The 27,096-nt window shown below is 42.6% G+C and overlaps 1 protein-coding gene and 1 long non-coding RNA gene across 4 annotated transcripts; both read right to left on the reverse strand.

Moving 5' to 3' along the window:
* Window positions 1–780: 780 nt before the first annotated feature.
* On the reverse strand, window positions 781–10,208 carry LOC116793226. 3 transcript variants are annotated; one of them, XR_004359405.1, is made up of 4 exons: window positions 9,752–10,208; window positions 6,132–6,395; window positions 4,975–5,132; window positions 781–1,143 (listed from the first exon to the last, which is right to left on the reverse strand). It is a non-coding gene; the product is annotated as an uncharacterized LOC116793226 (long non-coding RNA). The 3 variants fall into 3 exon arrangements; XR_004359403.1 differs by lacking the exon at window positions 781–1,143 and adding an exon at window positions 1,443–1,741; XR_004359404.1 differs by lacking the exons at window positions 781–1,143; window positions 6,132–6,395 and adding an exon at window positions 1,443–1,741.
* Window positions 10,209–10,211: 3 nt separating this feature from the next.
* Window positions 10,212–26,570, reverse strand: PRMT7 (protein arginine methyltransferase 7). The gene is given in 25 exon segments (XM_032700914.1): window positions 10,212–10,895; window positions 10,897–10,972; window positions 10,975–11,029; window positions 11,591–11,687; window positions 12,815–12,893; window positions 12,896–12,923; window positions 12,925–12,975; window positions 13,721–13,773; window positions 13,776–13,794; window positions 15,828–15,989; window positions 16,632–16,690; window positions 16,693–16,749; window positions 17,524–17,554; window positions 18,267–18,350; window positions 18,766–18,904; window positions 19,798–19,857; window positions 19,859–19,894; window positions 19,896–19,918; window positions 20,062–20,239; window positions 20,382–20,623; window positions 21,757–21,869; window positions 22,607–22,715; window positions 24,070–24,219; window positions 25,478–25,514; window positions 26,288–26,570. Coding segments are annotated over 25 exon segments (2,052 nt in total). The 5' UTR covers window positions 26,383–26,570; the 3' UTR covers window positions 10,212–10,876.
* Window positions 26,571–27,096: the final 526 nt, after the last annotated feature.

The raw sequence follows: 27,096 nt of genomic DNA on the forward strand, positions 1-27,096 counted from the left end.
GAGTCACTCAGGCAGTGCCTGTACAGGACATCAGTCATCACCAGCCTTAGGCAGATACTGTATCATAGAATATTTGCACTGAAAAGAACGACAAAGGCAGGGCAGGGCTGGGTGTGAGAACATGCCCAGGAGATCAAACCCTGGAGAGTTTGTTTATATGTCAATTCTCTTTACTTATGGATAGCATGACCCAATTTATTAGTAAAATGCTATTTATAAGAACTGGACTTAAGCTTCCTGTCCTATGCTTACCCCACTTTGTGCTGGGATTTCAGGCATCTTCTAGAAGTGGGAGATAACACTGTTCTTGGTTTAGTAATGCACCAGGGACACTGCAGAGCAAGTGTCATCTTTTTATAAAGGGTATATAACATCTCCTGTTTCTCATTTCAATTTGCATTTTACAACATCACTTCTAGAACAAGCGAACAAAAGACACAAACGAGGACAGTCAAAAAGTAAGCACTTCCAGAAGTGTTCAGGGTGTCAGGTCCTGACAAAGTCAGTAACTTCAGGTCACTCCAGAACACTCCCTAGAGAACGTGGCCTCTCAGGCACATCCAGCTCCAGTCAATCCCTGCCCCCTCTGTCCGATGGATCCACCGGCTCCGCTCCAGCTCAGCCACTGAGCACCAGGGTGGGAACAGCCAGCTTTGTGCTGTGGGCAAAGGCCTTTAACCAATTCCAGCGGTGCCCAGGGGGTCTGTCCCAGCCCAGCCTGGCTGTCAGTGGGAGTTGCCAAAGCCCCCAGCCCCACTGCCCCAGCCCCACTGCCCCAGCCTGGCACTGCCCCAGCCCCACTGCCCCAGCCTGGCTCCCAGAGCCCGCCGAGCTCTGTCCTGCTGGCTGGAGAATGAGTTCACCTGCCTTGTGCCAGTATTGTGACACAGTTTTAGCCCAGAAGCACTCTCAGTCAGGCTGGCTAGACCCTCAGTCCTACTTGTTGGGTAAGACAGTAAGATTTAGGGAACATACAATTCCACTGAAGAATCTTCTTCTCCAAGGCCCTGTCTGGTGCTCCAGCCGGAGCCAACACGACCGTGCCCGGTTTGGTCCCTGAGCTGCCCTGGGTCCCAGAGCAGCACAGCAGTGTCAGCACATATCATCAGCTCAGAAATGAAGTGGTTTGGCCTCCTCCTGGCACTACAGGATGAGAAGAGAAATACAGTTCAAGCACTTTGCAAAGCTCCCAATTTTATCATCCATTACGAGGGTCAAATTGTTACTGAAGGTCTCACTTTTCCATGCCATCTTATTTTCAATATAATCTCAATGCTTTTAAAGACTTGTAATATTGCTAAGGTTTAGAAATCCTATAATAAGAATAACCTTTTTTATTTCAATGATTTTTCGGTATTGTATCCTTCTGGAACCTAATGTTTTTATATGGTAAGCACACACCTTCCAACATTTTGTTAAAAATGTACGAAAAAAGAGAAAAATTTAAATATTTTCATTGGTTTCTTTATCTGCAAGAAAACCACAATCGCAGACCTGATAAAAACAAGGTATTTTAAACAATATGGAGGGGTTTTTGTCTTCTATTGGTGCTGAAAGGAATAACTGGTTGATGCAAACAAGGTAATAAAATTTCAAGGCTCAGATGATTCTGTGCAGTCACTTTCTCTGGTTTTATGATGTGAAGCCTGATGTCACTAACAGAAATCTGACTCCAAATCCCAGGGTGATCAAGTGGGTGGGTCAAGTACAGTCTCACTGTGCTACAGCTGTTCTGGTGAACCTGCAGAAAATCAAGGGGGAAAGAAACGAGTCCTTTTAACTCGCCCTCCACTGCCCAACACCCTGCACAGACACCCTGGCAGTTCTGGAGCTGTGCAGCTCCATGCAGAGCTTTCCCAGAGCCTCTGCAGGCTGCAAACCTGACCCTGCCTCACCCCAGGGCCACACTGGAAGGATCCCCCCTGGCACGGTGCCAAGCACTTTGCTACCTGTATTCCTGATGAAAGGGCATCACACAAGACAAACTAACTCTCAGCACAAGGCCCAGTCCATTATCTCAGCCCCCAAATAAGACTGTTATGAAACAAGTATTTTAAACTCTGTTTTCTGTTACTCCTTGGTATCATCTGATTTCTCTTTTCCACATTTGCCAAGAACATATTTATATACAACACACTCAGACTTGTAACAAAACGTGTCTTGTATGCCACAATAAGCACATAAGAAGGACTGTAGCTCCTTCACTAATTATTAGCTCTGTGTTCCTCAGACTGTGTCACTGTTGAACTAACGGTGCTTACCCTGGTGAGATCCCCTTTGCCCACAGCTGACCTTGAGTGTCCTCCCACCTCAGTGCAGAGACCTCAGCCTCGCCACCCTGCAGCAAATTAGAAGCTGCAAATGGAGCATTTATTATACACTGGCTGAAAGAAATGCTGAGTCTGGTCAAGTGCTGGGCAATGGCTCCAGACCAGTACAAGAGGTCCTTGTCCAGGCCTGGATTCCTGGGCTGACAATTAGAAGAAAGTTTCTGACCACAAGACCAGACAAGTTCAAAACCAGCTTCCAAATGACCACAATGGAATGCAAAACAAACAAACAAAAATTCCTCTCTGAAACCCCAATGCTTTTAAAACAGAGCTGAATGTATTTTTAAAGGGTTTCCATGCATGAGCCCAACTACAGGAAGGGATGACACAGAACCCAGAAGGTCCCACTCAGTCCCGTCTTTGGTTTGAGCACAGGGGAAAAGTACAGCATTTCTTCTGCTTCTGGGTAATGTTATTTATAAGTACAAGCAAAATTATCTGTTTGGGACCTTCAGTTTAATCTTGAAAAAAACACTGCTATTTCTATTCATGTTTTAAACATGGACAGAACTGGAGCTTACTAGCAGAAACTCTTCAAGTATGAATAGCTGCTTGTCAAGGCTCTATGCAAGAAGACTATTTGAAGCATAAGGGGCATGGGGGATGGAAAGAAAAGGAATGGAAGGAGGAGATACTTGATCTGCAGACATACTATAAAGATAGGAGAACATCTAATAAGATTTTAAAAAAATGCAACAAAAAAAGTTAAGAACATTAAGATTAAATGGCCCTCAATTATTTGGGAAACATTCCACAGAATGTACATTGCTGACTAGTTTTGTAGGTGAGAAGCATGACTACACCTTGCCTTTATTTTTAGAGATGCTTTTTTTGTTAAATCTTCTTTTAAATATAATTATTTGATTAGTTGTTGCCCAGCCAGCCCAGGGAATGCAAATACAGACTGTCTCAAAAATAGAGCTTCTAGAGGAGGTAAACAATTGAGCAGTGTATCTAGTTCCCAGCTGGAGGCAGAGACACAAGTGGAATATTCTCCCTGCAAGCAAAGGGATATGGGGCAGCAGCATCCAAGAAAGCAGCAGGAAGCTGGCAGTGGATGTAAGGCACTGCTTCAGTCTGAACAGATGATCTCCTGTGAGAAAATACCTTTCTTTATCCAGGCAGCTCCAAGGCCTGGCTGACTGGCACAGAGACAGAAGAGAAATGGCCCCACTCTCAATGGGGACACGTTCTGCCATCGAGGGAGCCTTCAAAGAAAGAGAACTGGATAGACAGCACCTACAAGGGCCACAGCACAGCCTCAGCACAGAACTGCTGGGGCCACTGATGATGCCACTGGAACAAGGAACACGCTGCCAACCACTCCTGGACATTGGCACTCCCACCATGAGCCCCAGCAGCTCCACAGGACACTCCCCTGGGCCAGGAACAACTGCTCAGGTGATCAGGGAAACGCTGCTTATTCCTGTACCCTGTTCCTGTAATCCATAAGCAAGAAACAGCCCCCCAGCCTGGCAGCACAGGCACAGCACACCAACTCAGTGAGACACTGGCCTTGAAAAGCTTCCTGGCTGTGACAAGCACAAAAGAAAACACCCCAAAATTAACTGTTTTGTTAGTACACAGCCATGAAACCTGTGGAGCAGAGCACTCTGCTACAACAGACATAAAGCCTGTTCTGTATTGAAATATGAAGACAGTCTTTCCTAGATATTTCTCTTCCTTCCTCCCTTTTTGAAAACTTTTTTGATGTATGTGGCAAGGTACATGCCAAGATAATGCAGGAAAAGGTAAAATGTAACCTTTAATATAGAAGTTGACTTCGTAGTTCATTCAGTGCACTGTGCAACACAGAGGGACCTGTCAGGTTTTGCTGAACACTAGTCAGTATTCCACAAAAAGAGAAGGGCCAGGGTGTGGTGAGAATCTGAGCACCTGAAATCTAAAAAGAAATTTATTTAATGCATGAAGGAGAAGCCTTAAGGCAAGGCCAAGGCTCAGTAAGAAGTAATGCCAACAGGGTCACCTGAGGGACCATCACTTAAAGTCCATTACCAGAATGAAACTACTCCATTTGGAGTCCAAAGACCATTTTAACCACTCAGAAGAGAACACACCACCAGAGACAGCTGTACATGTAGGCAGCTGAGGCCGTGTCATAAGGTATGATAAAGCTGCTGTGATTGTTATTAAAACTGGGGAGGGGAGGCAAATGTTTTAAAACAAACCAGGGATGACTAGACTTTAACATCATGAACCCTTCTCCTGAGTTTTTAGTCTTGCATGTACAGATTACAACAGATTTAACCCTAAATTTAACCCACAACTGAGCTCTGCAACTAATATTTTCCTTTTACCCTACATTGCCCCCTCCCTTCTTACTCAAGCACGGAAAGCAAAGATTCAAATACCATACATAACATGGAAAGGTATCTTTAAAGGGGTGCAGAACCCACAGAAACCTATGACATATGGTTTGCCTTTGTGTCAGTCAGCATGACTTGAAAAACAGCTCTTCAGACTTGTTTTGTTATTTGTAAAGACATACCTAGGAAAAAAAAGTTCACAGCAAATTAGACCTAAAAGCAACTAGATCTAAACTAAAAGCAACTAGACCTAAAAGCACAATCTCAGCAGGAGCCGAGTGATGCTAAAACAAACAAAGGTAGCCATTGTTTTGTACCTCTGAAGAAAGAGGCTCAGCGTGTTCAAAACATTGTTTCTTCTCTGTAAGCTTCCCATTCAACGGCCACAGGATGAAGGCTCCACTCAAAGGAAACAGGCAAGGAGAAGTATTATGGGGAACTCAAACAGCATCAGCTCAGGAGGTACCACTGCTGCCTGAAAACAGCAGGAACACAAGCAGTCAATACTAAAGCCACTGCCTGGGTCCGTGGCACAACGTCCCAGGGTAAGGACAGACACACGTGTGGCACAACAGCCAGCAAAAGGGATGGGTGAGTCTGCTTTGCACACCAGTTCACTGCCTGTGTGTGTGCCTGGTCCCCTCAGTGTGGAGTCACACACCCACACTCAACATGAACTCTTGTTTCTCAGGCCCCACCACTGCTTGCAGAACACAGCTGGCCTCTCCCCCAGCCCCTCTGCCCCCCGGGCTGGCAGCAGGTGCCACACCCCTTCCCTCAGGTGGGACACTGCCCGCTGTGCTGGGACACGCAGGCACGGCAGGGCAGGGGTAAGGAGAACGTGTGAGGCTCAGCCCCACAGGAATCCCCAGGGAAAGGGGCACCAGGGCTGAGAGACTCGCTGGCATCCCTGGAAGGGCCGCCTGTCCCTCTCCTGCTGCACTGGGAAGCTGCAGAGCAGGTGGTTTATTACAAATCCTGGAGATGCTCCCAGCCCTTTCCACCAACATGAGGGTATGTCACCCTATATCATCAGCCCTGTGGTATAAATGACTTTGCTGCTGCCTGTGAGGCAGGCAGGAGATTATACATGTAGACCTGCTGTATAGTCACTGCAACCATTCCTAGAAACACTGCAGTCGAGAAGAAATATGACATTTTCAAGTGCTGCAGTGAAGGCTGTTTGTCTCTCCTTCCCTCCCACCCCATTCATTGCAGCTTGATTTGTTTGCTGATTGCCAGGGGGTGAGTCACTGGTTTCTTAGATACCCTAACATGAAGCAAGCAGCCACTTTCTGTGAGACAGATGCAGCAGGATCCACCATCCCCCTGGAGAAGCAGGACTCCACTCAGTGACTGCAGCACCCACTGTTCCTCCCAGAGCACGAGTCCTAACACTGCACCTGGAATGAGAGTGATGGGCAAGGCAGGACAGAGCAGAGGCTGTGCACAAGGACAGGAGTGAGAGACAAACCCTCACAAAGGAGCTGCTGCAGGAGGTTGTGCAGCTGCATCTGAGCAAAACCCTGAGGAAGCACCAGAGGTTCCGTGGCCAGTTGTGTGACTCAAGGCTGAGCTGCCCTGGGGCTGTGCCCACAGCCCTGCCAGGAGCCCCCCGTCAGAGCGGCAGTGCAGGGCTGTCCCTTTGCACCAGCAACATCAGCAGCTCTCACTCTTTCAGTAGTGCCCTTGTCCACAAAAGAGGCATCTTCAGGGCTCTCAAATCCTAGACAGAATCCTGCTGGGGGGAAAAAAAGTGGGTCATCTTCGTGACAGGCTTTGAAAACAAAATCAAAGCGCTGTAGCTTTGTAAATATATATAACTATATTAAAAATACAATTTATATATAATATATAAATATATTGTACATAAGTGCCAAAACCCACATGGTTTTAATTACTGAGGCATCCAAGGATTTACTGCCTCTGAGCCTTTATCTGCTGTATCTCGGTCAAACCTCCTAAGGCTGCATTTGAAATCACACTGTGCTAAGAAAACAAATGATTAAAGCAGAGCTAGGGAGTCAGGGGATTAGTCTATTCTGCATGGCCTTGAGCAAGTAATTTTTAGCTCTGAGGCCCTAATCTTATAGTGAGCCTGGGGCAGATGAAACACTTGAACACCATGAAAAGCACCCTCAGTTTTTTTCTTTTCTGAAAAATGGAGATGACAACAAATAACTCTCGGAGAAGCATCTTAATCACTAATCTGCACTATATGCTTGGAAATGTGAAGTATTACAATGATTAAGTACAAAACCAAATTAACATTTAGCAATGCCATCAGAGTCAATAAGGTAGAATGACAACACAAGCATCCACTGTATTCAGCTCACAATCACCACTGGAAAAATCCAACCCTAGGAAGCTGTAATAGTCTCTTCCCCTCCTAACAACCAGCTGTAACTACAAACAGAATACAAAAGATGAGTGACTAAATGAATTAGTCCTGAACTGCATCCTCTATCTTGTTAAACGCAGGAAGCCCACACAGAGCAGTTTCAAAGGGACTAATGAAGGAGAAAAGCAAGCTCCAGGATCTCAGTCCTTGAATTGCCCAGCCTTCAGACAAAGGTACCAGTTCTGCAAATAAAGGAGCAAATCTTGCAGCTGCCATGACCTAGAGAACACCCTTTAGAATGCAAGACTTGTCCTTCATCAGGACTATGACAACTTCACTGTCCTAAGAGTACCATTCATTCTGTGTATTCAGCAGGACACACAGAATTCTGTTGCCTGCCTGCCTTAGCAGTAGGTGCAAGTCCGGATTAGTTTTACTGGGAGTTTCACTTTTTGCACTAGTTTTCCATTTCCATCCATGTACGTAGAGTGTCTTATAACATCAGAGGCATTTATTTGCACATAAGATGAGAGAGCTGCATTGCAAGGTTGTGCATTTTCCTTACTTATAACATGCTAGAAAATTAGAAGTGGGCTCTCAGCACCCTCTTGTGGATCTGTGCTGTGGTAACCACTATATATTAGTAACATTTCATTGCAATTCAAAGCTATACAGTTACTTTTGCAGCAAAACTGAAACTGGGAAGCTAAATGTGAATGGCAACACTTGGTAGTTTATTATTATTTGTAATACCTGACTTTGTAACAAACGTGGATAGAGCCTTCCTAAATCTTCGTTCGTGAAGCCAAGCCATGAGTAATACCTGACTAAAACCCATGTCTTCAGTGCAAACAGCTCTTGTGGCACATTAAAAAAGCTGCCAAGCTCCACTGCAATATATGAACTGCAGTACTATTAAGTTCAGTGGTGGCAGGGGATCCTGTTCTATTAGAATGTGCAGCTGTGCCTGCAGGCCTAGTCAGGATCAAAGCTGTTGTCATTTAGAAAAAAAAATGCCTGTGGTAGCAGCACAGAATAAGTTCCTTCCAAGAGAAAATAGGATTCTTGCTCTGCATATTAAGATGCCCATAGCCAGTGCAGCTCAGCACATCATTGCAATGCTTCTGTCAGCACTGGGAACAAATGGGAGCTGGATGCTGCCACTGGGTAGATGGGATTTTTTTGATTAAGAGGCTTTCCTCCCCCAAGTGTGTTCTTACAGTAAGATGCCCTGTGGAAGAGGACAGAGATAGAAGTAGTCTTTTATTCTGGTTTTGCACACATGCATAAGAACGGCCAGGGATTCCCCTGTAAGCAGCTGTTTCCCACACAATTTACAGATCATGTTAAGTTTTTCAGTTCAATCTGAGGAATTCACAGAAGTCAAGGAAGACTGATACATACAATAAATAGCCCTAATTACACACACATGTGGTAAGGGTTTGCCTCAACACAGCAGCTTCCAGCATGCTAAACCAAATCCTGAAGGCAGTTCCAGTGCCTGTCTAAATGCACAAGCCTAACCAGCCAGCATCAGCAATGCTGATAACACTCACAGTGAATTAAAACATGCACAAGGCTTCCTGAGCACATCCATCAGATTTTGTTCCTCTAAGGAAACCAGAGGTGCTAAAATATGCTCAGCATTCAATCTTTCCAGCTTTTTTTTTTTTTATAGCAGCAATACAATTTCTGCTCCAGGTATACTGAAATTTATGTTTTTCCTCATATGCACATAGAGCAGATCCCATGAACTGCCACAGCTCAGCCCTGAGCACAGTTCTGCAGACATGCTGCTCTACATCTGGCCTGTGCCCCTGGCCTGCACTCACCCACCTCTGAGAGCCTCACTAGTGCCAAGCCTCACAACACCAAGAGCTTTAACAGGGATGCCTCTCGGTCACCATGCCCAGTATCTACTGCAGTGCCCACATAACTTCAACATACATAATACTGATAACAAAATACAAATTCTCATCAATGTGCATTACTTCCCTTTGGCACTGCACCAAATTTATATTTTATTTTTCTGAGGAAGTACAATTCAGGCACATACACACACAGTTATCTTTGAGGAAGTTAATACTATCCAATAGAATACTCTAAGTTTTGTTGTGGTTTTGTTCTTATTTTTTTCAAAAATATAAATTCTAATATATTGCTGTCTATTAGTTCTGTGTTCCCTTTGAAACACTGTCCTGTTCTGTTGGATCCAGAATCACCTGTGCAGTTAACTGCACTGTCAGAAGCTACTCCTCCTGCACAAGGAAACAGCAGCTCATGCTTTGTGTGTCAGAGCAGGCAGAAGAGCAGCTGTGTAATGCAAGCTTTTTTCAGGCTTGCACAACTGTGTCTGTGCCTTTAAAAAAAAAAGGGCCAAGCCTTTACTACTTTAAAGGCTTGGCCATATTATTGTTTCCTTTACAATTGCACTGCTTATGTACCCAACACATAACAAACAGACTTGTGCCACCATACTTTCTGTGGGCTAGGCACAGTGGATAAAAATTAAAACAAATGTTTAATGAACAGTAACCTCTACACTCCAGCAAGTCTGTAAGAAATGACAGACTGGAGTTAAACATCTTAAAAGCAGAGTTTTGAAAGTGAAATTCACATATCTCAGCGTTGCTGCAGGGTTTCTGTTTGTCAGGAAAATGATTCTGAAAAATTTTGGAATATTTCAGGTGGCCTGTGGGTCTATAAATATAACCACACCATTAGGAAAAGAAAAAGAAAAAATTCCTACTCACAAGAATGATGTATCACGGTGACCAAGAAAGCAGAGCAGAGTGGGCTGTGCTCCCTCATGGCTTCTTTATGGTATTTCTGTCACTTTGCTAAAGCTGCTGCTCAGAGGAAACAGGAGTAGCTTTGGTAAGCAGTTATCCCTGTGGCTGGCTGACACAATTCAGGACAGGCAGTACATTGATTTTCCATTTCCCTTAATAGGTCACACATACAAAACAGATACATCAGTTGATTGTTCATCTAAAGCAGAATTAATTTCAACAGTACAATTTCTGCCAACATGATTTGCAATGCAACTAAGAAAACCTCAGCTGAGGACATGGCATTCAGAGCAGCCTACAGCTTGGCTGAAGTGGCAGATATTATTTAGGCCTCTGATGGAATGAGTATAAGGCCACATTTTTAATCATATAGTGCATATGTCATATCTCCAAAAGATTGCAAGTTTTTAGACTACAATTCTTCAATTAACTTGAATATGTACATTTTCTGATTCTGGTTACAGCTTTACAGATTTTGGTCACTGTTTGGGAAATGACTCTCCAGAAATGCAGCATCTAAAGACTTCAGCAGACTGTCAGTGCATCCCCCCTTCATTCACTGACCATTTCAGGTCAGTAGGAGCCACAGATTGGCCAAGTCTGTGAGCAGCTCAGCTGCTTCCTGCTCCCCAGTAACTGCACTAACACACATATGTGGCTGACTTGGATTGCTTTCTGAGCACTCTGAAGATTATTTCCCTTTTTACAGTGACAAGAGCAAAGCTTGAACTAGATGTGTGTAACTCCACTTTTCTCTACTGTCAGTGAAAGGCTGTGCCCTCATCTAGTGCTATGCCAAGCAATAAGCAGCAAGCCACCTGCCTTTCAGCTCCATGGCATTATGCAAAACACTGGAAACAGATGATTACAAGAATGTGTATATATGTATATAACCCTGACAAGAATACCTGGTCCCTAAGAAATGGTTCCTCTCTACCTCACCAACTACGTAGTTTGAAAACAATCCAAAATGTTAAAAGCATGTTTCAGAACAGTTTGTTCTATGAGCACAATAAAAAATCCCTCTGCTGTATGAAAAAAAAAAAGTTTATTATAATTTAGGAATATGAGCAAAAGTAAAGTATTTTATAATAGCTTAAAATCCTGCAATCTCCCCTGTCTTTGTGTCGAAACTTATGGCATAGGTGACAGCAGCAGGGTCTGACAGAGCTTCTGACTCAAGACAGAACTGAAGAAATACACAGCTTGCTTGCAGTGGGGATTCCAGGCACAGGTTCCCTACAGGAGACAGTTCAAAGTGGAAGCAGTTAAAACTCTAACCAATTATACCACACAGTAACAATGCAGTAAGAGTTCTTGTTCCCAGCTGGGCCCACAAGGATCAGCATCATCTCTCCCACTGCCATCCACCCCACCCTAGGAACACCTCACTTGAGTACCATGTGCTGCTCTGCACAGAGAAGGCAGAGGAAAAAATGCATTTTGGTCAAGAATATTTAGATAGAATACCAAAAATACTCCTTCCCCTCCCAGTTTTTGCTTTTGTTAAACTGAGAAATGGTATTTGTAATAAACTCTACTTTGAGCTAGCATCATATTTAAACTCTGAATTGATTCCAAACTGTGGAGCATTTTGATCCAATTCAGATTCTCCCATTTTAAGGTACATCTCCTGCTCCCTGCAAAAACATGAACAGATATTTCTAGTAGTCCTGTCTATGTAGTATTCAAGCAGTGTAACAAAGAGCACTACATAACCCAGGCATGGCTAACAGGGACCCACTGGTCAGCACTGTAATCCTATGGACTCTGATGTAATAATGTAGACTAAAGATGTACCTTTTCATTTGAAATTTGCACCAGTCCTGTACTTATGGAGATATCTGCAGCAAGATGATATTCCATCCACAAAACTGCTCCATGGCTCTTTCCTTTCCTGGGGAGAGGTGGAAGATAAAACCTGTTACTTCCTACAGTACTGACAGCTTCACAGTGACACTGCACTGGTGGTTCAGGGAGAGCTGGAAAACCAGGGAGAACTTCCTTCCTTGAAAAAAAGTTGAACAGCTGAGTGATTTGGTAATTTGGTAGCAACTTTTAAAATATTTGCAGATATGAAACCTAAAAAAGGCAAGGAAGAGGAGAATATGTCATAACTACATCTGCTCAGCAGCACAGTCACTGAATAACGTGGCATAAGTTACACTGCATGTTCAGACAGCACTTCCTTTAGAGACCCCAGCTGCTATTGTTTCGGACTTTGAGGAAATATTTACCACACATACCATGTCACTTCAGAAGCAGAGGTGCTGCCAGTGTGCTGCCTACAAATACAACTGCTGCAAAGGCAGAGACCCCACACAGGTGGTTCTGGATTTGTGAAACCTTGAATTTGCTTCACATGAGAAACAAACAATTACAGCAGTGTTTGAGTTATCCAAGATCTAGACAGCGAAAAAAGAACCCCAAAAAACCTTTCCCCTGATTTTTAATTCTTAAGTAGCATTTTAAGCTTGAAAGAATTAAGGACAATTTGTAATTACCATTATATGTGAAAAATATCTCAGAAGACAGTTACAAATATCAAAATGGCCAGAATTATAGTTAGAAGGAAGAATAGTATACATTTTAACAGCTATTACACAATAATTTAAAGCTATTAAACACAGTAATTTATCAAACTCAATAATCTGAAGAGCTAAATAGGAGCTTTTCTGCAAGAACTCAGCAACAGGGAACAAAGACTAAAAACATCCAGACAATGTTTTACTTTCTCTACACCATATATTAATCTATTTAAATTTTAAATCACAGTAACAGCTAGAAAAATGTTGGCTTTGAAATACAGGCATATTATCCAATCTAATAATATCTAATATTATTGTTATAGCCTGTTGAGAACAGCCACAGGAAATTTGTGTCAGAATAACTTCCACAACTTCGGGTCACATTATTAAAAACTGTCAAGTTTGTTCCCACCATGAAGTGTAACACCCAAAGAACCTGAGCAGGAGGTAAAGCCATGGATGTGGCAGGAATCTTTACTGCAGGGAGCAAACTGACCGCAGAAGAGGCACAGAGCCCTCCGTGCTGAGGCAGTGCTGGGGCACAGGCTCTCTGAAGTCAAACACCAAAACCTCCTGGGCTCAGAGAGCGACTTGCAAGGATATTCCCCACAGAGGGTGAGGTTCTGCTTCCTTGGATTCCCTAAAATTCAGAGAATCCTGAAGAAAGAAAGGAATAAAATTATCTGAAGACAATCAAAAGGCAAATAGTCCATGTTTTCAAGCTCATTACATGTCCTTAACCCAGAGTATTTAAGCAATGAAGCTGCAAGAGACAGGACTGGCACTTCTGAGGCACAAGGGAAAAATGTCCTACATGCATGAAACCAAAGTGCTGTGACAACGGCCCTCAGCAACGACACAAAACCAGCACTTTCAAAAAGAAAATGCATTTAAATTTTCTTCTCCCTCCAGAGGAATTCTACTCTACAACTGCCTGTACTCCTCCACAGTGACTGTCAAGGTAATCTAAATGGCTCACTCAAATATGGATATTGACAGTCCAGGTCCAGAAACAGATACAAATAAATCTCACTCTTCCTATCTAGTTCTCAGGCAGTCAATAAGCCTTTTTCTCTTTCAAAAGTACCTCCAAGTAAGGGCAAGCAGGATTCATCTATAAACAAACTCCCATTTTGAGAACAGTATTTTCTTTTTGAATGAACAGTTTATTTTCCAAACAAAGCAAAGCACTGAAGAACTTGACAAACAGAAGTAAGTGCCAACCCCAAACCCCAACGCCACGAAAGGTGCTGTTTTACAAGAACTAAACAGCACCAGAGTTCTGAAAGACTTTAAAACAATGGTGTTCTGCCTAACATACAGGTTTTCCAACAGTCACAAAATGCCAAGGTGAGCTTTGTTTTGCTGAGACTTGTGCTGAAACTACTTTCAGTCTTCTTACTTTAATCATATCATCCATAGTCTGGACATCAAAACCTTCACAGATGCCACATGACTCCGGATTCTCCATAAGTCCTATAAAAAAACCCAGGATTTTGTTTGGCTTTATTAAAGGAAACAGGAAATCTTAACATAATTTTAGCTATAGAGCAGACATTTGATAGCAAGCCAGATAAAGACTCTTACTATCTATACATTCCTAAACCATTACAACTACTGCAAGAATTAGAAGACAGCATAATTCTGGGAAAACATTTTTTAAGGCAGTTATTCTTCAGCAACTGTTTTAAACTCTCTGAAGAATCTGTCACATTTCTTACAATCTCTATGCATAATTTACTTTAGAGCTGTATGGATTTGCCAGGATAAAACCCTTACAGCCCCTGCATTTTCACTGCCCGCACAGGTAAGTGCTCCCAGTTGCACTGAACATCTCACAGCTGCCAGGCTAACACATTTCCCTCCAGCACTTCATAGAGGAGTGAAATCATTTAAGCACTTCATACTGTGCCTCTCATTGACTGTAGCAACCAGCTGGACAGACAAGGACTCAACTCAGCTTTTGCCTTTTCTCAGACCACATTAATGGCTCTCAATAGAACACATTCACTGGCCAATGGATACACACATTTAGTTACCTGGTCATTCTTGCACCTAAGCTCAAATGTTCCTGCTTTATATGCTGGCAGCAGGACTTCTGTACATCTCAATAAATCCTGTTATACTTTGTGCCTGAATACAGCACGAACTAGAGTACTCTGCATGGTATCCCTGACAGAGCACCCTGCTCCCTAAATGCAACCGTGGACAAAACAAGTTCATAGCTAAAGGAATTCCATCAAACTCTTTCTCCTGGATCCAGCTTTTGCTAATTGCTTAACCATGATGACATATCCATTCTGAAAAGACAGAACAGCCTACAGAACCAGTTCTGCAAGATACCTTACAACATCTGCTCACTCTGTCTGACCAAAATCTGGTAAATGCAGAGGTTATTTTTAAAACCTCACAGGTTTTAGTCTTTGTGTCTAGAGTCACCACTGAACAAAGAAGAAAATGTAAAACTAAAGCATAGCTTTGGGAACAGCTCAGTGGAATGAAATACAAGTTAAATGTTCTAACCAAAAGAGCTGTGTGGAATCAGCTCTGAACACAACCCTCATGCAAGGGTGAGAACTCAGGCTCAGGTGACACAAATGTTACTTTACATTCTGCTATTAGATTGCTGAATAATCTTCCATCATCACTCTGCAGGCTTCAGCTTCCTCATCCAGAACATGAACACAATAATGCTGACTTCCTTCCAAAATGCTTTGAGTTCTAGAGAAGCAAGTCCTCTAGATAGAAAGCATGGAATTGAAGTTAACTGCTTATTTCAATCTGATTACTCTTGATTAGTATTAAACACCTTGCATTTTTAACAGATAAACTGGAGGTTATGTTTATGTGAAAATTCATTAGATTATAGGCCTTTTTTTATTTACAGATACGTACATTATTTACTATTCAGACTACAGAGTCCCTCAAGCTACTGGCCTTTGCATATTAATGATGAAAGAACATATTTAATTTCCATTATCATTGTAGGTAAACACTTCACAATCTTCAGTTAAGGAGCTTAATGGTTGAAACAAAAAAGTTTATAGCTTTGTACAATTTCTGAGAGATGACTTTTCAAATTATTTTTAAGATGTGCTCAATTCAGAACTGTGCACAGCCTCAAAGAGGTTAAAAAAAAAAGAACATGCAATTAGGAATCCCACCTCCAGTCTTATCAAGCACCATTTCAAAAACTGGTATGTAGCAGAATATTTAATTTATAATAACTGCTACTGTCACATGCTTCAGCAATTTCTAATCTAAAGAAGTATTTTAAAACATTCAGCCCTTCCATTTTAAATGGCAAAATTACTTGAGTTAATTTGCTGACAAGAGATGGTTGAAATAGCAAAACTCACCTTCAAGATATCAAATATTCTTTTCTGAGGTGGTAAGTACATACTGGACAGAATTAAAATGCAATACACTTGTCATTAAGAAGTCCTAGAAGAGGACTTATTTCAGTGGATTTGTGTAAATATCAAATGGATAATTCTAAACAAGCTCACCTGGAACTCCACGACCATCATGTGCAAAGCAGCAGACTGAGGTAGGACAGAGACATTGCTGCTGAGGTGCCTGCTCACAGCTGTCCTGGCGTACCAGAAATACAGGTTATGCCATGGCAGCAAACTGGTACTGAAAAATGGCTCTCCCACAAGAACAGAAATCTGGCAAAGAAAGGAGGAGATGAAAGCATTATAAGAACAACTCAGTAACACAGGCTGTCTCAATCTTCCAACAGCCACCAACACAACACAAGTGAAATCATCTAGATCAAAACTATTGTCCATAAAGATTTAATTACTGTACCACTGCACACAGGGCACACCAGACATATTTCTGTGGGTTTAGTCAGCACATCTTAAAATGAATTTTCCTGCAACAAAGTTTGAGAGAAAATATTTTATGTTGGAAGGCTTTGTAATGAGTCACAGTACTTTTAAAATTTTTAATTTAATGATGTTATTACTTTCAAAGAGATTGCCATCTCTTGAGAGGCTCACCAAAGAGCTCCAGCCTTGTAGCACATACACATTAAAACCAGTTAAACTGCCTGAAGCACTGGTGCAGATTATGCAGCAAGGGAAAGTCACATCCTGTCAAAAACAAGCAACAATCCTCCCACAGTCTCCAGTCTCCTTTAGTTTTAGTGGCACATGATCTGAACCATCTACTCCACTGCGTTTTGCAGAAGCAGGATATAAAGGCATTCAGTGTGGTTACAATGGCACAGCAGAAAAGCAAAAACAATTTTTACCTTCTGCTCGCTACCACCCCCCTGAAATTCAGTATATTGGAGCAACTGTAACATACCTTTTTATCTCAAAATGAGAAGGCTTCAGCAACTCAGGACGTGCTTCTATTATTTAATTTTATCTTCAAGATGATTTGCTTTCAAAAGCATAAAACCAACAAGCAGCATGCTGTCTTTATGCAAAAGTCACAGCTGAGACTCAAACACATATCAAAATATAATTTATTGAAAATAAATTATAAAAAAAACCCCAATAGCCAAGAAAATTTGTTTAAAAGACTGCCTACCATATCTTATCAGATTGATGAGATCTGCTGTGCATCCTGCTCTTGAAGAATGCACACACTTAGAGCCAACGTGTCACACCCCAGTGAACTAAAGCACCTGCCCTCCATATGCTTTCATACAAGTATTAAAAAGGCAGGTAACACAGAAATTGTCTCACTTTCTTTCATCTGTACTTTGAAAACATATAGGAACAACAGTCAAGAAAGGTAAGAATCACTTCAACTATGAATACACTGCATATTTGGCTTCTGCCTGAGACCAGGTTTGGGTCCTCACGTGCCTGTTTGTACTCCTGAGCCACAGTGTTTGAGCCAGACCTCTTCAAATACCCAGTGCCAACTAAAAGAGCCACAGCCAAGGATGACTCCATTCACTTCTCAGGACACCAGCTGCTTCCCCTGAACAGCCTCCACTCACTGGCAGAGCCTTTTGTGCCCTTCCCCAGGGCAGCAGCTGTGAACAGCACTTGCAGTGAAGAGCCCCTGCCTGTGTCTCCTAAGAGCAAAGAGCACCCTCAGGACACAGTCAATAAACTGATTGAACTTCCAAACAATTGATGCAAGAACAAACAAACAAGGCATCAACTCGGCCTCAGTAACACCAGGGGTTCATTTACTGCTTTAACAGAAACAGAATACTCACTTTCTCATGAGCAGAACAGGACACACCAGAGTTTTCTACTGTAAATACCTATGAAAAACACAACAATTAGTGAAATAGCTTTACAGTTTTTATTAAAAGAATATGTTAACTAAACAATGAAGGAACACTGATGCCCTAGTGAGCACAGTTCACAAGAACCATGCATCTATTCCACAGCCCACTGCCACCAACCTTTTTAACAACTAAACACCCCCAATAACTACAGGCTAAATAATGCTGTTTTCACAGCCATACAAGAAAAAAACCACTAACAAAATGCAAATATCTTATTTTCCTTTTTTAAGATGTACATTTGCTCTAGGCACACATTTACTCCTGAACAAATGCAAGCATATTGCCAGTGTGCCAAATCAAGCTCCAGCAGTGCTCACTCCCTGTGAGCAGTGTTCAACACCACCTGACTGGATCAGATGAAAAGTGCTCAGAAGCCTTTTGCAGTAAGAAAAAAAATGAAGTTTTGTTCATAATTGGTGAAAAGCTAGGCAATATGCTACACTCCTCAGGATTACATAACATTACACATTCCCAGATATTCAGTCCAACTGCAGTAGATTTTAGGTTGAAGAGCCCCATGACAGGATACACCAAGTAAGGCACAGACACGTAAGTGAGACAGCCAGGCAGCTCTCAGCTCTCCCTTACACACAGACTCAGTATAATAATGAGCTGGAAATGAACTATACAGAGAAAAACACCAAGCTAAAATGTAAAAATCTGAACACAGGAGGAAGTATCGTACCTGCTTTGCTCCAAGATAGTGAGCCAGCACAGGCAGCAGACTGCCATCACTGATACAAAGGCAAACACTATCTGTGTTCAGAACCTACAGAAAATAAATAGTTGTTGTTATTCCTATTCCAGATGAAAAAGTTTTCCCCACTTTATACTCTTCCATGTAAAATAAGGGTAAAAAATGCTCATGTAGTCCCCTTGGCTTAGGTTTGAAAAAGTTGGCACAAAAATGCATTAGGTGTCTTTATCCAACTACCAATACTACTTTTAACAAATACACAGAGCTGCTACAAGTTCCTATGCAGAAATGGTTGCTTACAATTTAAAAATGTAAAACTAAAGTTTTCATGACAAAAATATAACCTAGATCTGCTGATGGAAAAAAAATATACTTGGTGAGCAAAGTCCTTTGCAGGGGAGAAACAAACTCCATAAATAATTTCTGCAATAAAACAACAGGTGCATCCATCACAGAAGCTGAAACCCCTGCAGGAACATGCACTCACTGTCCTCAGTGCCCTGATGTACTGGCGTGTCCGGGCCTGGTCATTGAGCTGCCCAAAGCGAGGCCTGTTCCACAGCAGGTGAGCGTGACACCTGCACACAGGGCTCTCCACACCAGCAGCTGCTTCAGCCTCCTCTGCTCTGCAAGAGATGTCAATGGAGTGTTAACTACAGCACCAGAGACATGCAAACAGCCACACTCGTGCATTTGGGCCACAGTGCACACTAATGCATAGGGACTCTGCTGTCACTTTTTCAAAGTTACTAGTTCTTCAATGACATTTTTGTAACTTTGCATTTTCAAACAAAGAGAGGCCAAAAAGAACCAATTTTCACCTTCACAACCAAGAAACCCACCCACTTTCCCACTAACTGTGATGGCTAGGTTTTTAGGCTTTGTTCTTTCAGAAAAAAGGTACTCGTTTGGATCCCTAAGTAAAAAAGGCATAGGAAATTCAGACATTTTATAGCTAGCACTGATTTTTAAACATGTTAGCTGCTACTTGTCTCACAACCAATGTGATTAAGCTCCTTTTAACCCAAGAAAAAAGTAGCAATCTCAAAAAGACAGTGCTGACTAAGAAAATAGAAAATGGAGACAGAATTATTATTTCACTTCTTTACCTACAAGCCAGCTCAACTGAGCTGTATTTTAGGATTTCCAGGAATCAACCATGAGTGTTTTTTGTTTCTCTGTCACAGCATGCCACAAGGTACAAGGCAGGACCTTGCAGTCCAACTATGTTTTTATGCATAATGTGTATTTTGCACCTGTACATTGCCCATGAAGCAGCTTTTCATAATTTTCTAGTCTTTACGTTCTTCTCTTGCTCTTCTACAAAAACAGACACTCTAAGAGCAGCAGATGCTCGATCCTGGAGTGAACAGCAGCCCTTTTCCCCCCAGAGCTGTTACCTGGCTCTCTGCAGGGAGTACCACAGGCAGTACTCATTACCTGGCTCTCTGCAGGAGTACCACAGGCAGTACTCATTACCTGGCTCTCTGCAGGGAGTACCACAGGCAGTACTCATTACCTGGCTCTCTGCAGGGAGTACCACAGGCAGTACTCATCCCGACGGGCAGTCAGCTGCACCTGCCCCCTGCAGCAGCTCCTCCCGCGGCAGGAAGTACACACTGCATCCAGTGATCCCTCCACTGCAAAGGGACAGACACACACCCTTAGGGACCAGCCACAGTCAATGGAGAGTGAACAAACAAAGTAAGACACCCAGTGAGGCCTTTCCTCAGGATAGCTGCTCACAGCCATGACAGTGCTATCTGAAGGCTCAGTGTTTTACCTGCAAAGCAGAAGTGGGGTTTACCCAGTAGGGAGCCATTGTGCAGTTTATCATCCCAGAGGGGTCCATGCTAATGTCCCACCAGGAAAGGACAATTTGTGCCTTTCCAGATCTAACAGGCTCCAGCTGCACTCTGTAGGAGGTTGAAGCACTCTGTACTGGCTTACTGAAATCCACACTGCAGAGAGGCATAAAAATTGTAAAAAGATACACTTCAGCATTCTTCAGAAATTCTCATCAGCTTCCTAGGCTGAACATACGACTTCTAGGAAAGGCATAACAGGACAAGTTTGTCTTGACCAAAACAATGTCTCCCTTACCTGAACATTGTCACCACATCACTAAGGGCAGTGAAGTCACTTGAGGGCACCTGGTTCAGTTGGATATCACAAACAGAAGGCACACCTGGACAGTTCTCCATTTCTGAAGGGGGAACAATAACTTTTTCACCATCCTCTGCTTCGACATGAATGGGGAACAGTTTGTTCCAGGCCCACATTCTTTTGGATTCCACCAACTGGACATACACTGTTGCCCTGTGAGGCACTGCCTCACATCCTTCCTGAGTGTTCAAAACGAAGGGTAAATATACTCAATGGGTTAGACTTATTAACATGAATGAGAATTAAAACAATTGAAATGCAAAACCATTTAAAGAAAAGTTGGACTGGGAGCTTTGAAATCTTAAACACAAGTTATTTTGCAGACTTCTGTAACATCAGAGCATTTGTCTCTCTGAAATACAATCTACGTATGTGTCCTGTTCCATGTGGATCAGCAAGGCCAGACACTTCATTAACCATAAAACAGTGTCATTTAACAGCCTCAGCTAAACTTGCATCTCCATTCTCTGCCTGAAATAAGATGTATCTTGAGCTCAAGGCCGAAAACTAGTAGGCTATCAACAATAAAAGAGAGTTGGTGATTGCAATGAGAAAATAAGAAAAATAATGGCTCAAATATTTACACAATGACAACGTTGTATCCATGTTTAAAGAGTAGAAAACCTACAAGTTGTCCTAACAATCCCACTAAGAGCTAACCGTGAAGTCCAAGAACAATGTTTTTACAAAAAGAGACTGACTGCAATTCAGAGTGATATATGGAGAGCAGTACAAAGTTATGGAGTGCAAGGGTCTCTATATGCAAACTGGTGAAACTAAAATTAGAAACCAAAACAAAGTTTTGCCATCCACATTTTATTAAAGGATAGTATTAGAAAAGGTAAAAGAGGAAGCCCTAAAATTATACCTGTGTCCATGAAGGATAGTAGATATATGGAGTAGTAAGAGCATGACAGGAAAAAAACCTACTGAAACCAAAGCAATGCCCGGGAGGTGAAGCCCATCAAATTTACAAGGATTTAATTTTTTTAAAACACCTTGGAACAAGGCTGTTATTAAGGAGAGCTTCAAATCATAACCAGAAGACATTTGTTAACCAGCAAGTTGTTGGTTTCAACACAAAGCATCTAGGTGTAATTTCAGAGCCTGTGATTTACAATATGAACTCAAGTAACTTTATTCCAGGAATGAGCCTAGTAAATTATTCATTGAATAAGAAACACACAGCTGATGGTGTATTTACCAAGAGATGCAGAAGCCTAAGTATAATCTCTATCTTAGTTCAAAAAAAAAAGACAGAAGGGTTTCTCTAGAGAGAGATGTGACACGCCATCATTTTCTATTTTCTTACCTGTACAAGGTATTTGTGTGCATGCTCATATGTTGGTAAAGCTCCTTCTCCTATCAGCTCTGTATCAAACAATTCTGTGACCAGGATGTTTGCACGACATTCCATATCTCCATCTAAAAGATACAAATTAATATTGTAATGTTGAGCCTTTATATAAGTCTTTCAAGAAAATGCTATCCTAAGAACACAAGTAATTGAAAAACTTATTCCTGTTAGAGAATCTGCTGAAGACTGCAAAATTATTTTCCTTTAGAAGTCTACTATGAAATACAAATGACTACTGAAATATCACTAGAACACTTCCTTTTGAAGTAAATTTCCAATATGACTTTCTAGAGTAACAGAACAGTTGAGGTTGGAAAAGACCATCAGGTCCAACCATCAGCCCAGCACCACCACGTTCACAATTCCAGCCTGTCCCCAAGTGCCACATCCACATTGTTCAAACACTTCCAGGGATGGTGACTCCAGCCCTTCCCTGGACACTCTGCTCAGTGCTTTACAACCCTTTCCGTAAAACATTTTTTCTTACTGTCCAATCTAAACATGCCCTGGCACAACCTGAGGTCACATCCCCTTGTCCTGTCACTGGTTATGTGGGAGAAGAGCTCAACCCCTGATTACAGCCTCCTTTCAAACAGCTGCAGAGCCATGAGGTGTCCCCTCTGCCTGCTCTGCTCCAGGCTGAACAACAGCCCCAGGCCCCTCAGCCACTCCTCCAAACACCTGTGCTGCAGGCCCTGCCTGAGGCTGAGCTGGTGTGAATTGCAGACATATGGAGAATAAGACATCCTCCTTCATGGTTTTCAGGCACTTGCCAATTTTTTTAAGCCTAGCCTATTTTTCTCACCTGGGCCAACTGTGACTTCAGTGGAGTGCTTGTTGATTACCTTGATCTTGTCAGAAAAACCATTTTTCTCCACTATCTTCACAGCAGCATTAGCCATGGGCCTGAAAACCTGGGAATGGCAAGTGTAGTAAAACAGTAGCTCACATCAGCTTTCCAAACTGGAAGGACACCAGCACAAAATGCAATATATTTAGTTCTGAAACAAATGAACAACTTCTGTATCTTCTCCTACGTCTGAAGTCCATCACCATGAAACAAGACAGGGAGCCTTGCTTGAAAAATTCATAGAGCTCCAATGTCACCAGCTGAGTATGAGCTGGCACCCAAAGCTGTTCCAACTGAACTTTAGAAAGACAAGAACACACTTTAAGAGTATTTTAGCATTCACATTAAGCAAACTTATTTCTTTGGAAAAATACATATATCCATCAAGAGAAGCCACAAGAGATTTACATGTGCCCAAGATAATATCTAAATAAATAACTGAACTCAAAACAATCAGCACTGAAACAGTCACTGAAGTATGTCGAAAATCTGCTTTTATTAACAGTATAAATGTGAAAAGAATTTTTGTTTCCTTCACAACAAAAATAACAAAATGACCAAGAATATGTCGAAAAGGTTTAATGTTCATATCCAATTTTTAAACTCAAAAATTTTCTGTGTTCCATCCAGTCACACAACTTGACTACCTAAGATAAGACACTTGTGGCCACTCTGGAAACCAGCACTGTCCTGAAAAATGATCATCAGATAAAATTCTAAATTAAAAAACCAACATAGATGTCTACTTGGGTAGAAATCCCACAGTACTCTTTCAACTAGACCCTACAGACAAGTAGATCTTCTCTTTGTTTCCTCAAATGCATCAAAAAACCCCTAAACTGGCCAAAATGTTCCTGTCGTTATCCTTAATATGAGTAATGGCTGTTAATGACCATCAGGATGTTTCTTAAGTGCCAATAAAAAAGGAGATGTTCTATCTCATCCCAGAGAGATGGAAAAGTCCGTTCATGAAACAGCCTCCTTATTACAACGTGGTTCATGTTATGATTAAGTGGTCTGAGAATCCATCTCCAAGAGTTAAAACTTCTAAAGATCAGCAATATGGTTAGAAAATACTGACATTTTTCAAAAACATGGTTAAAGCTCTATATTACACTTGATTTTTGATAAAAAGTAGAGACAATGAAATACCAGAAAACTTGACTTAGAAATTTCAATCTGTACATTTACAGAAACTGTCCTAAAAATGAAAAATATACTATACCTTTTCAACCATGTTCTTGTAAGACCTAGGTGGTTTTGACACATAAAAGGCTCGAGTTTGCTCTTCAGAAGCCACCACAGAAAATAACAAATGCATCCAGTCCACTGATTGTGCAGCCAGAACTGCACTGAAGCCTGAAAAGGCAGCTCTGAACACACAGGCAGCACATGTGCAGCCCCCACCAAATGCTCACCTCGACTGCATAGCAGAAATCTGCCCCAGCTGAAGCTGCCATCATGGCCAGGAGTCCTGTGCCAGTGCCTATGTCCAGAACTATTGCTTCCTCACCTCTCTCCTTCACCCTGCTCACTGCAGCACGGATACCTTGGTAGTACTTCACATTCTGGGGAGAAGAAAAACCTTTTATCCATTTGCACTTTCCATTTTTGTGCAGAAGTCTTGAATTCTCCAACCACAACTTCATAAGCAGAAAAAGGCCTGGAGACATTCTTTATGCCTTACAGTCACACCACAGCCATCTTCAGCAAAAGCAGGTGTATCTGGTGGGATCAGTCCATTTAAAGCACATCAGCTTCTATCACCAAGTTCACACTGCCATTGGTCAGTCAGCTATTCAGACCACATGCACAATTTCCAAATGTGACACATTTTCTGGAGCAAATAATAAAAAAATTTTCCCCTGCAGCAGCATTCAAATAATCATAAACTGACTCTGACAGCACAGGAGCTACAGCGTCTTGGATTTAGATTCCTCTCTTCATCTGCTGAAAAATGTTCATATATGAGAAGCAACATGTGTAAATAGGGGGTTTTGGTTACATACCATTAAATGGGGCTACAAGCACACCAGCATCAAAACAGGAAAAAACCAAATGGTGTCCCCTGTCAGCTACAGGATACACACTGAAATGTATGCCCATATTTCCTCTCTAATAGGCTATTGTTAAGACATTCCTTTCCAAAGGATTTATCAAGCCTTTCCAAAGATTACACTACCTTTGAACATAGCACATTTGGAAGGTCTGCTGGATCCCTCTCTGAACAATTCTAGTTAATGCTCTCCATATACAGAATTCCACTAGAGTTGTTTTAATTACTCAGACACAACTTGTTGTCTCTACACAGCTTATTAAATGCCTGATTCCACTGATGTGTCTTAATTCAATATAAATTCAAGACTCGTTGTGGAGGCACCATAAAGTCTTACAAGAGGTTATTGATGGAACAATTGACTAAATGGCTAAAGCAGAACATTTAAATTATTCACTCCAGACTTCAACATGCCTGCAAACATAGTAAAAATACCATAGAAGAATAAAGAGAATTTTTACAGGAGTGTAAGTAAAGTCACTTTTACAGCCCCTGAAATTTCACCTAATGAGCTCTGTCAAAAATGTCAAACACAGAACAGCAAAATCAGCTATTGAATGTAAACATGTTCTTCAGTACACACAGAACACGAAAGTCAGACATAAGAAGGCATCTCTTGATCTAAGAGCAGGTCTAGTATCTTAAAGGGTACAAAAATGTGGTCATTTAATCTTTCAGAGAAACCTATATAATCATGCAGTGGTATCTATTCAAGAGAAAGGAAATGGCCATTTTCTTACCATTCAGAAGGGTTTGGCCTCTGTACTTACTCTGTCTTTATCGTGAAGCATATCTGCATAGCGTGACCTACAACAACAGAATTCCAGTCACAATATTCTGTATTTTAGAGCACAAACTGCAGGATCTCAGAAAGTCTCCCTTGTTTTCTCTTACTAAGGCAACTGGTCCCCATGGCCCATAAATGCACAAACAGCTGACGTGCTCTTTGAGCATCTGAACTGTTCACCAAATCTAAGGAATAATGTCATTTCAGTGATCTGGCCATCGACATATAAATGAATTAATTAATTGCTGGCACATATCCTCCCCTCAGCAATGACCCAAGACACAGACCTATGGACAAACTGCGAAGTAACAGCTGGGACAGATGTAGAGTCATACAGACCAATACAGAGATTTAAATTTCTTTGGTCCCCATTTCTTCATGGGTTGCAATACTTAAAAATACCCCAAAATCTAATCTTCCCACCTGCCCTGGCTGTTACATTAGTACAGTAACAGACAACTGGCCATTATTTATTGCACTGGGATTTAAAAGAAATTTAGTGAATGCATTTTGCCACAACTCAGTCATCGTCAGTATCAGGATCAGCACCTCAAAAAACATTTTAAAAAGATTAGAAAGAATTTATCTGGAGAATAGTTCACAAAATTCTACACTGCCAGTTCTGCCCTGTACAACACCAGGCACGTTCACTAACATTTAGGTTATCCTACAGTCCGATCAACTCATGCCCTTAAAACTTCTACAAAGACAAACCCCAAAACTGACATGAAAACAAGCTGGGTTTGCTAGTTTTTGGTGGCTTTAGGGGAACAAGCACCTTTTTCCATCATACCTGGCAATCTCCTGGTGGTAGTCATAGTCCTCAGCCTCCTCTAACCACTCCATGGCACCAGTGGTTGGATTAGCTCTTCCACAGAAGGTCTTCATGACCAGTCTCAACTTGTACTGTATTACTGATGTATTATGTGCAGTTTTGCTGCTTTCGCTTCAGTGTAATACATCAGACCCTGGCTGTGAAAAAACCACAAACCAAACACAAAACTTCCAGTGAAAACAACTGTAACTTCAGCCATCACCTGTTACACCTGCCTTGCCCAGAAGCCAAGTGACCGCTTTACGCTCAGGACCTCAGCCCAAAAAAGAAATCCCCTCACGGTACATCCTCAGGGAAAACTCCTCCCGCGAGGCGAAGCCGGCGGAGGCTCCCGCCGTGTCCCGGGGCCCCCGCACAGCCCGGGCCGGAGCAGGGCCCAGCGGAGCCCGGGCCGAGAGCCCGCACAGCGCCGCGGGGCTGCGGCGGGGGCGGACAGGACGCTCTCCGCTGTTCCCGCCGGCACCCCAGGCCGAGCCCCCTCACGGCACCCCCAGGCCGAGCCCCCTCACGGCACCCCCAGGCCGAGCCCCCTCACGGCAGCCCCGGGCCGAGCCCCCTCACGGCAGCCCCCAGGCCGAGCCCCCTCACGGCAGCCCCGGGCCGAGCCCCCTCACGGCAGCCCCCGGGCCGAGCCCCCTCACGGCAGCCCCGGGCCGAGCCCCCTCACGGCAGCCCCGGGCCGTGTTCCCTCACGGCAGCCCCCGGGCCGAGCCCCCTCACGGCAGCCCCCGGGCCGAGCCCCCTCACGGCAGCCCCCGGGCCGAGCC

The sequence above is a fragment of the Chiroxiphia lanceolata genome, chromosome 13, assembly GCF_009829145.1.
Source record: "Chiroxiphia lanceolata isolate bChiLan1 chromosome 13, bChiLan1.pri, whole genome shotgun sequence".
NCBI classification, from domain to species: domain Eukaryota; kingdom Metazoa; phylum Chordata; class Aves; order Passeriformes; family Pipridae; genus Chiroxiphia; species Chiroxiphia lanceolata.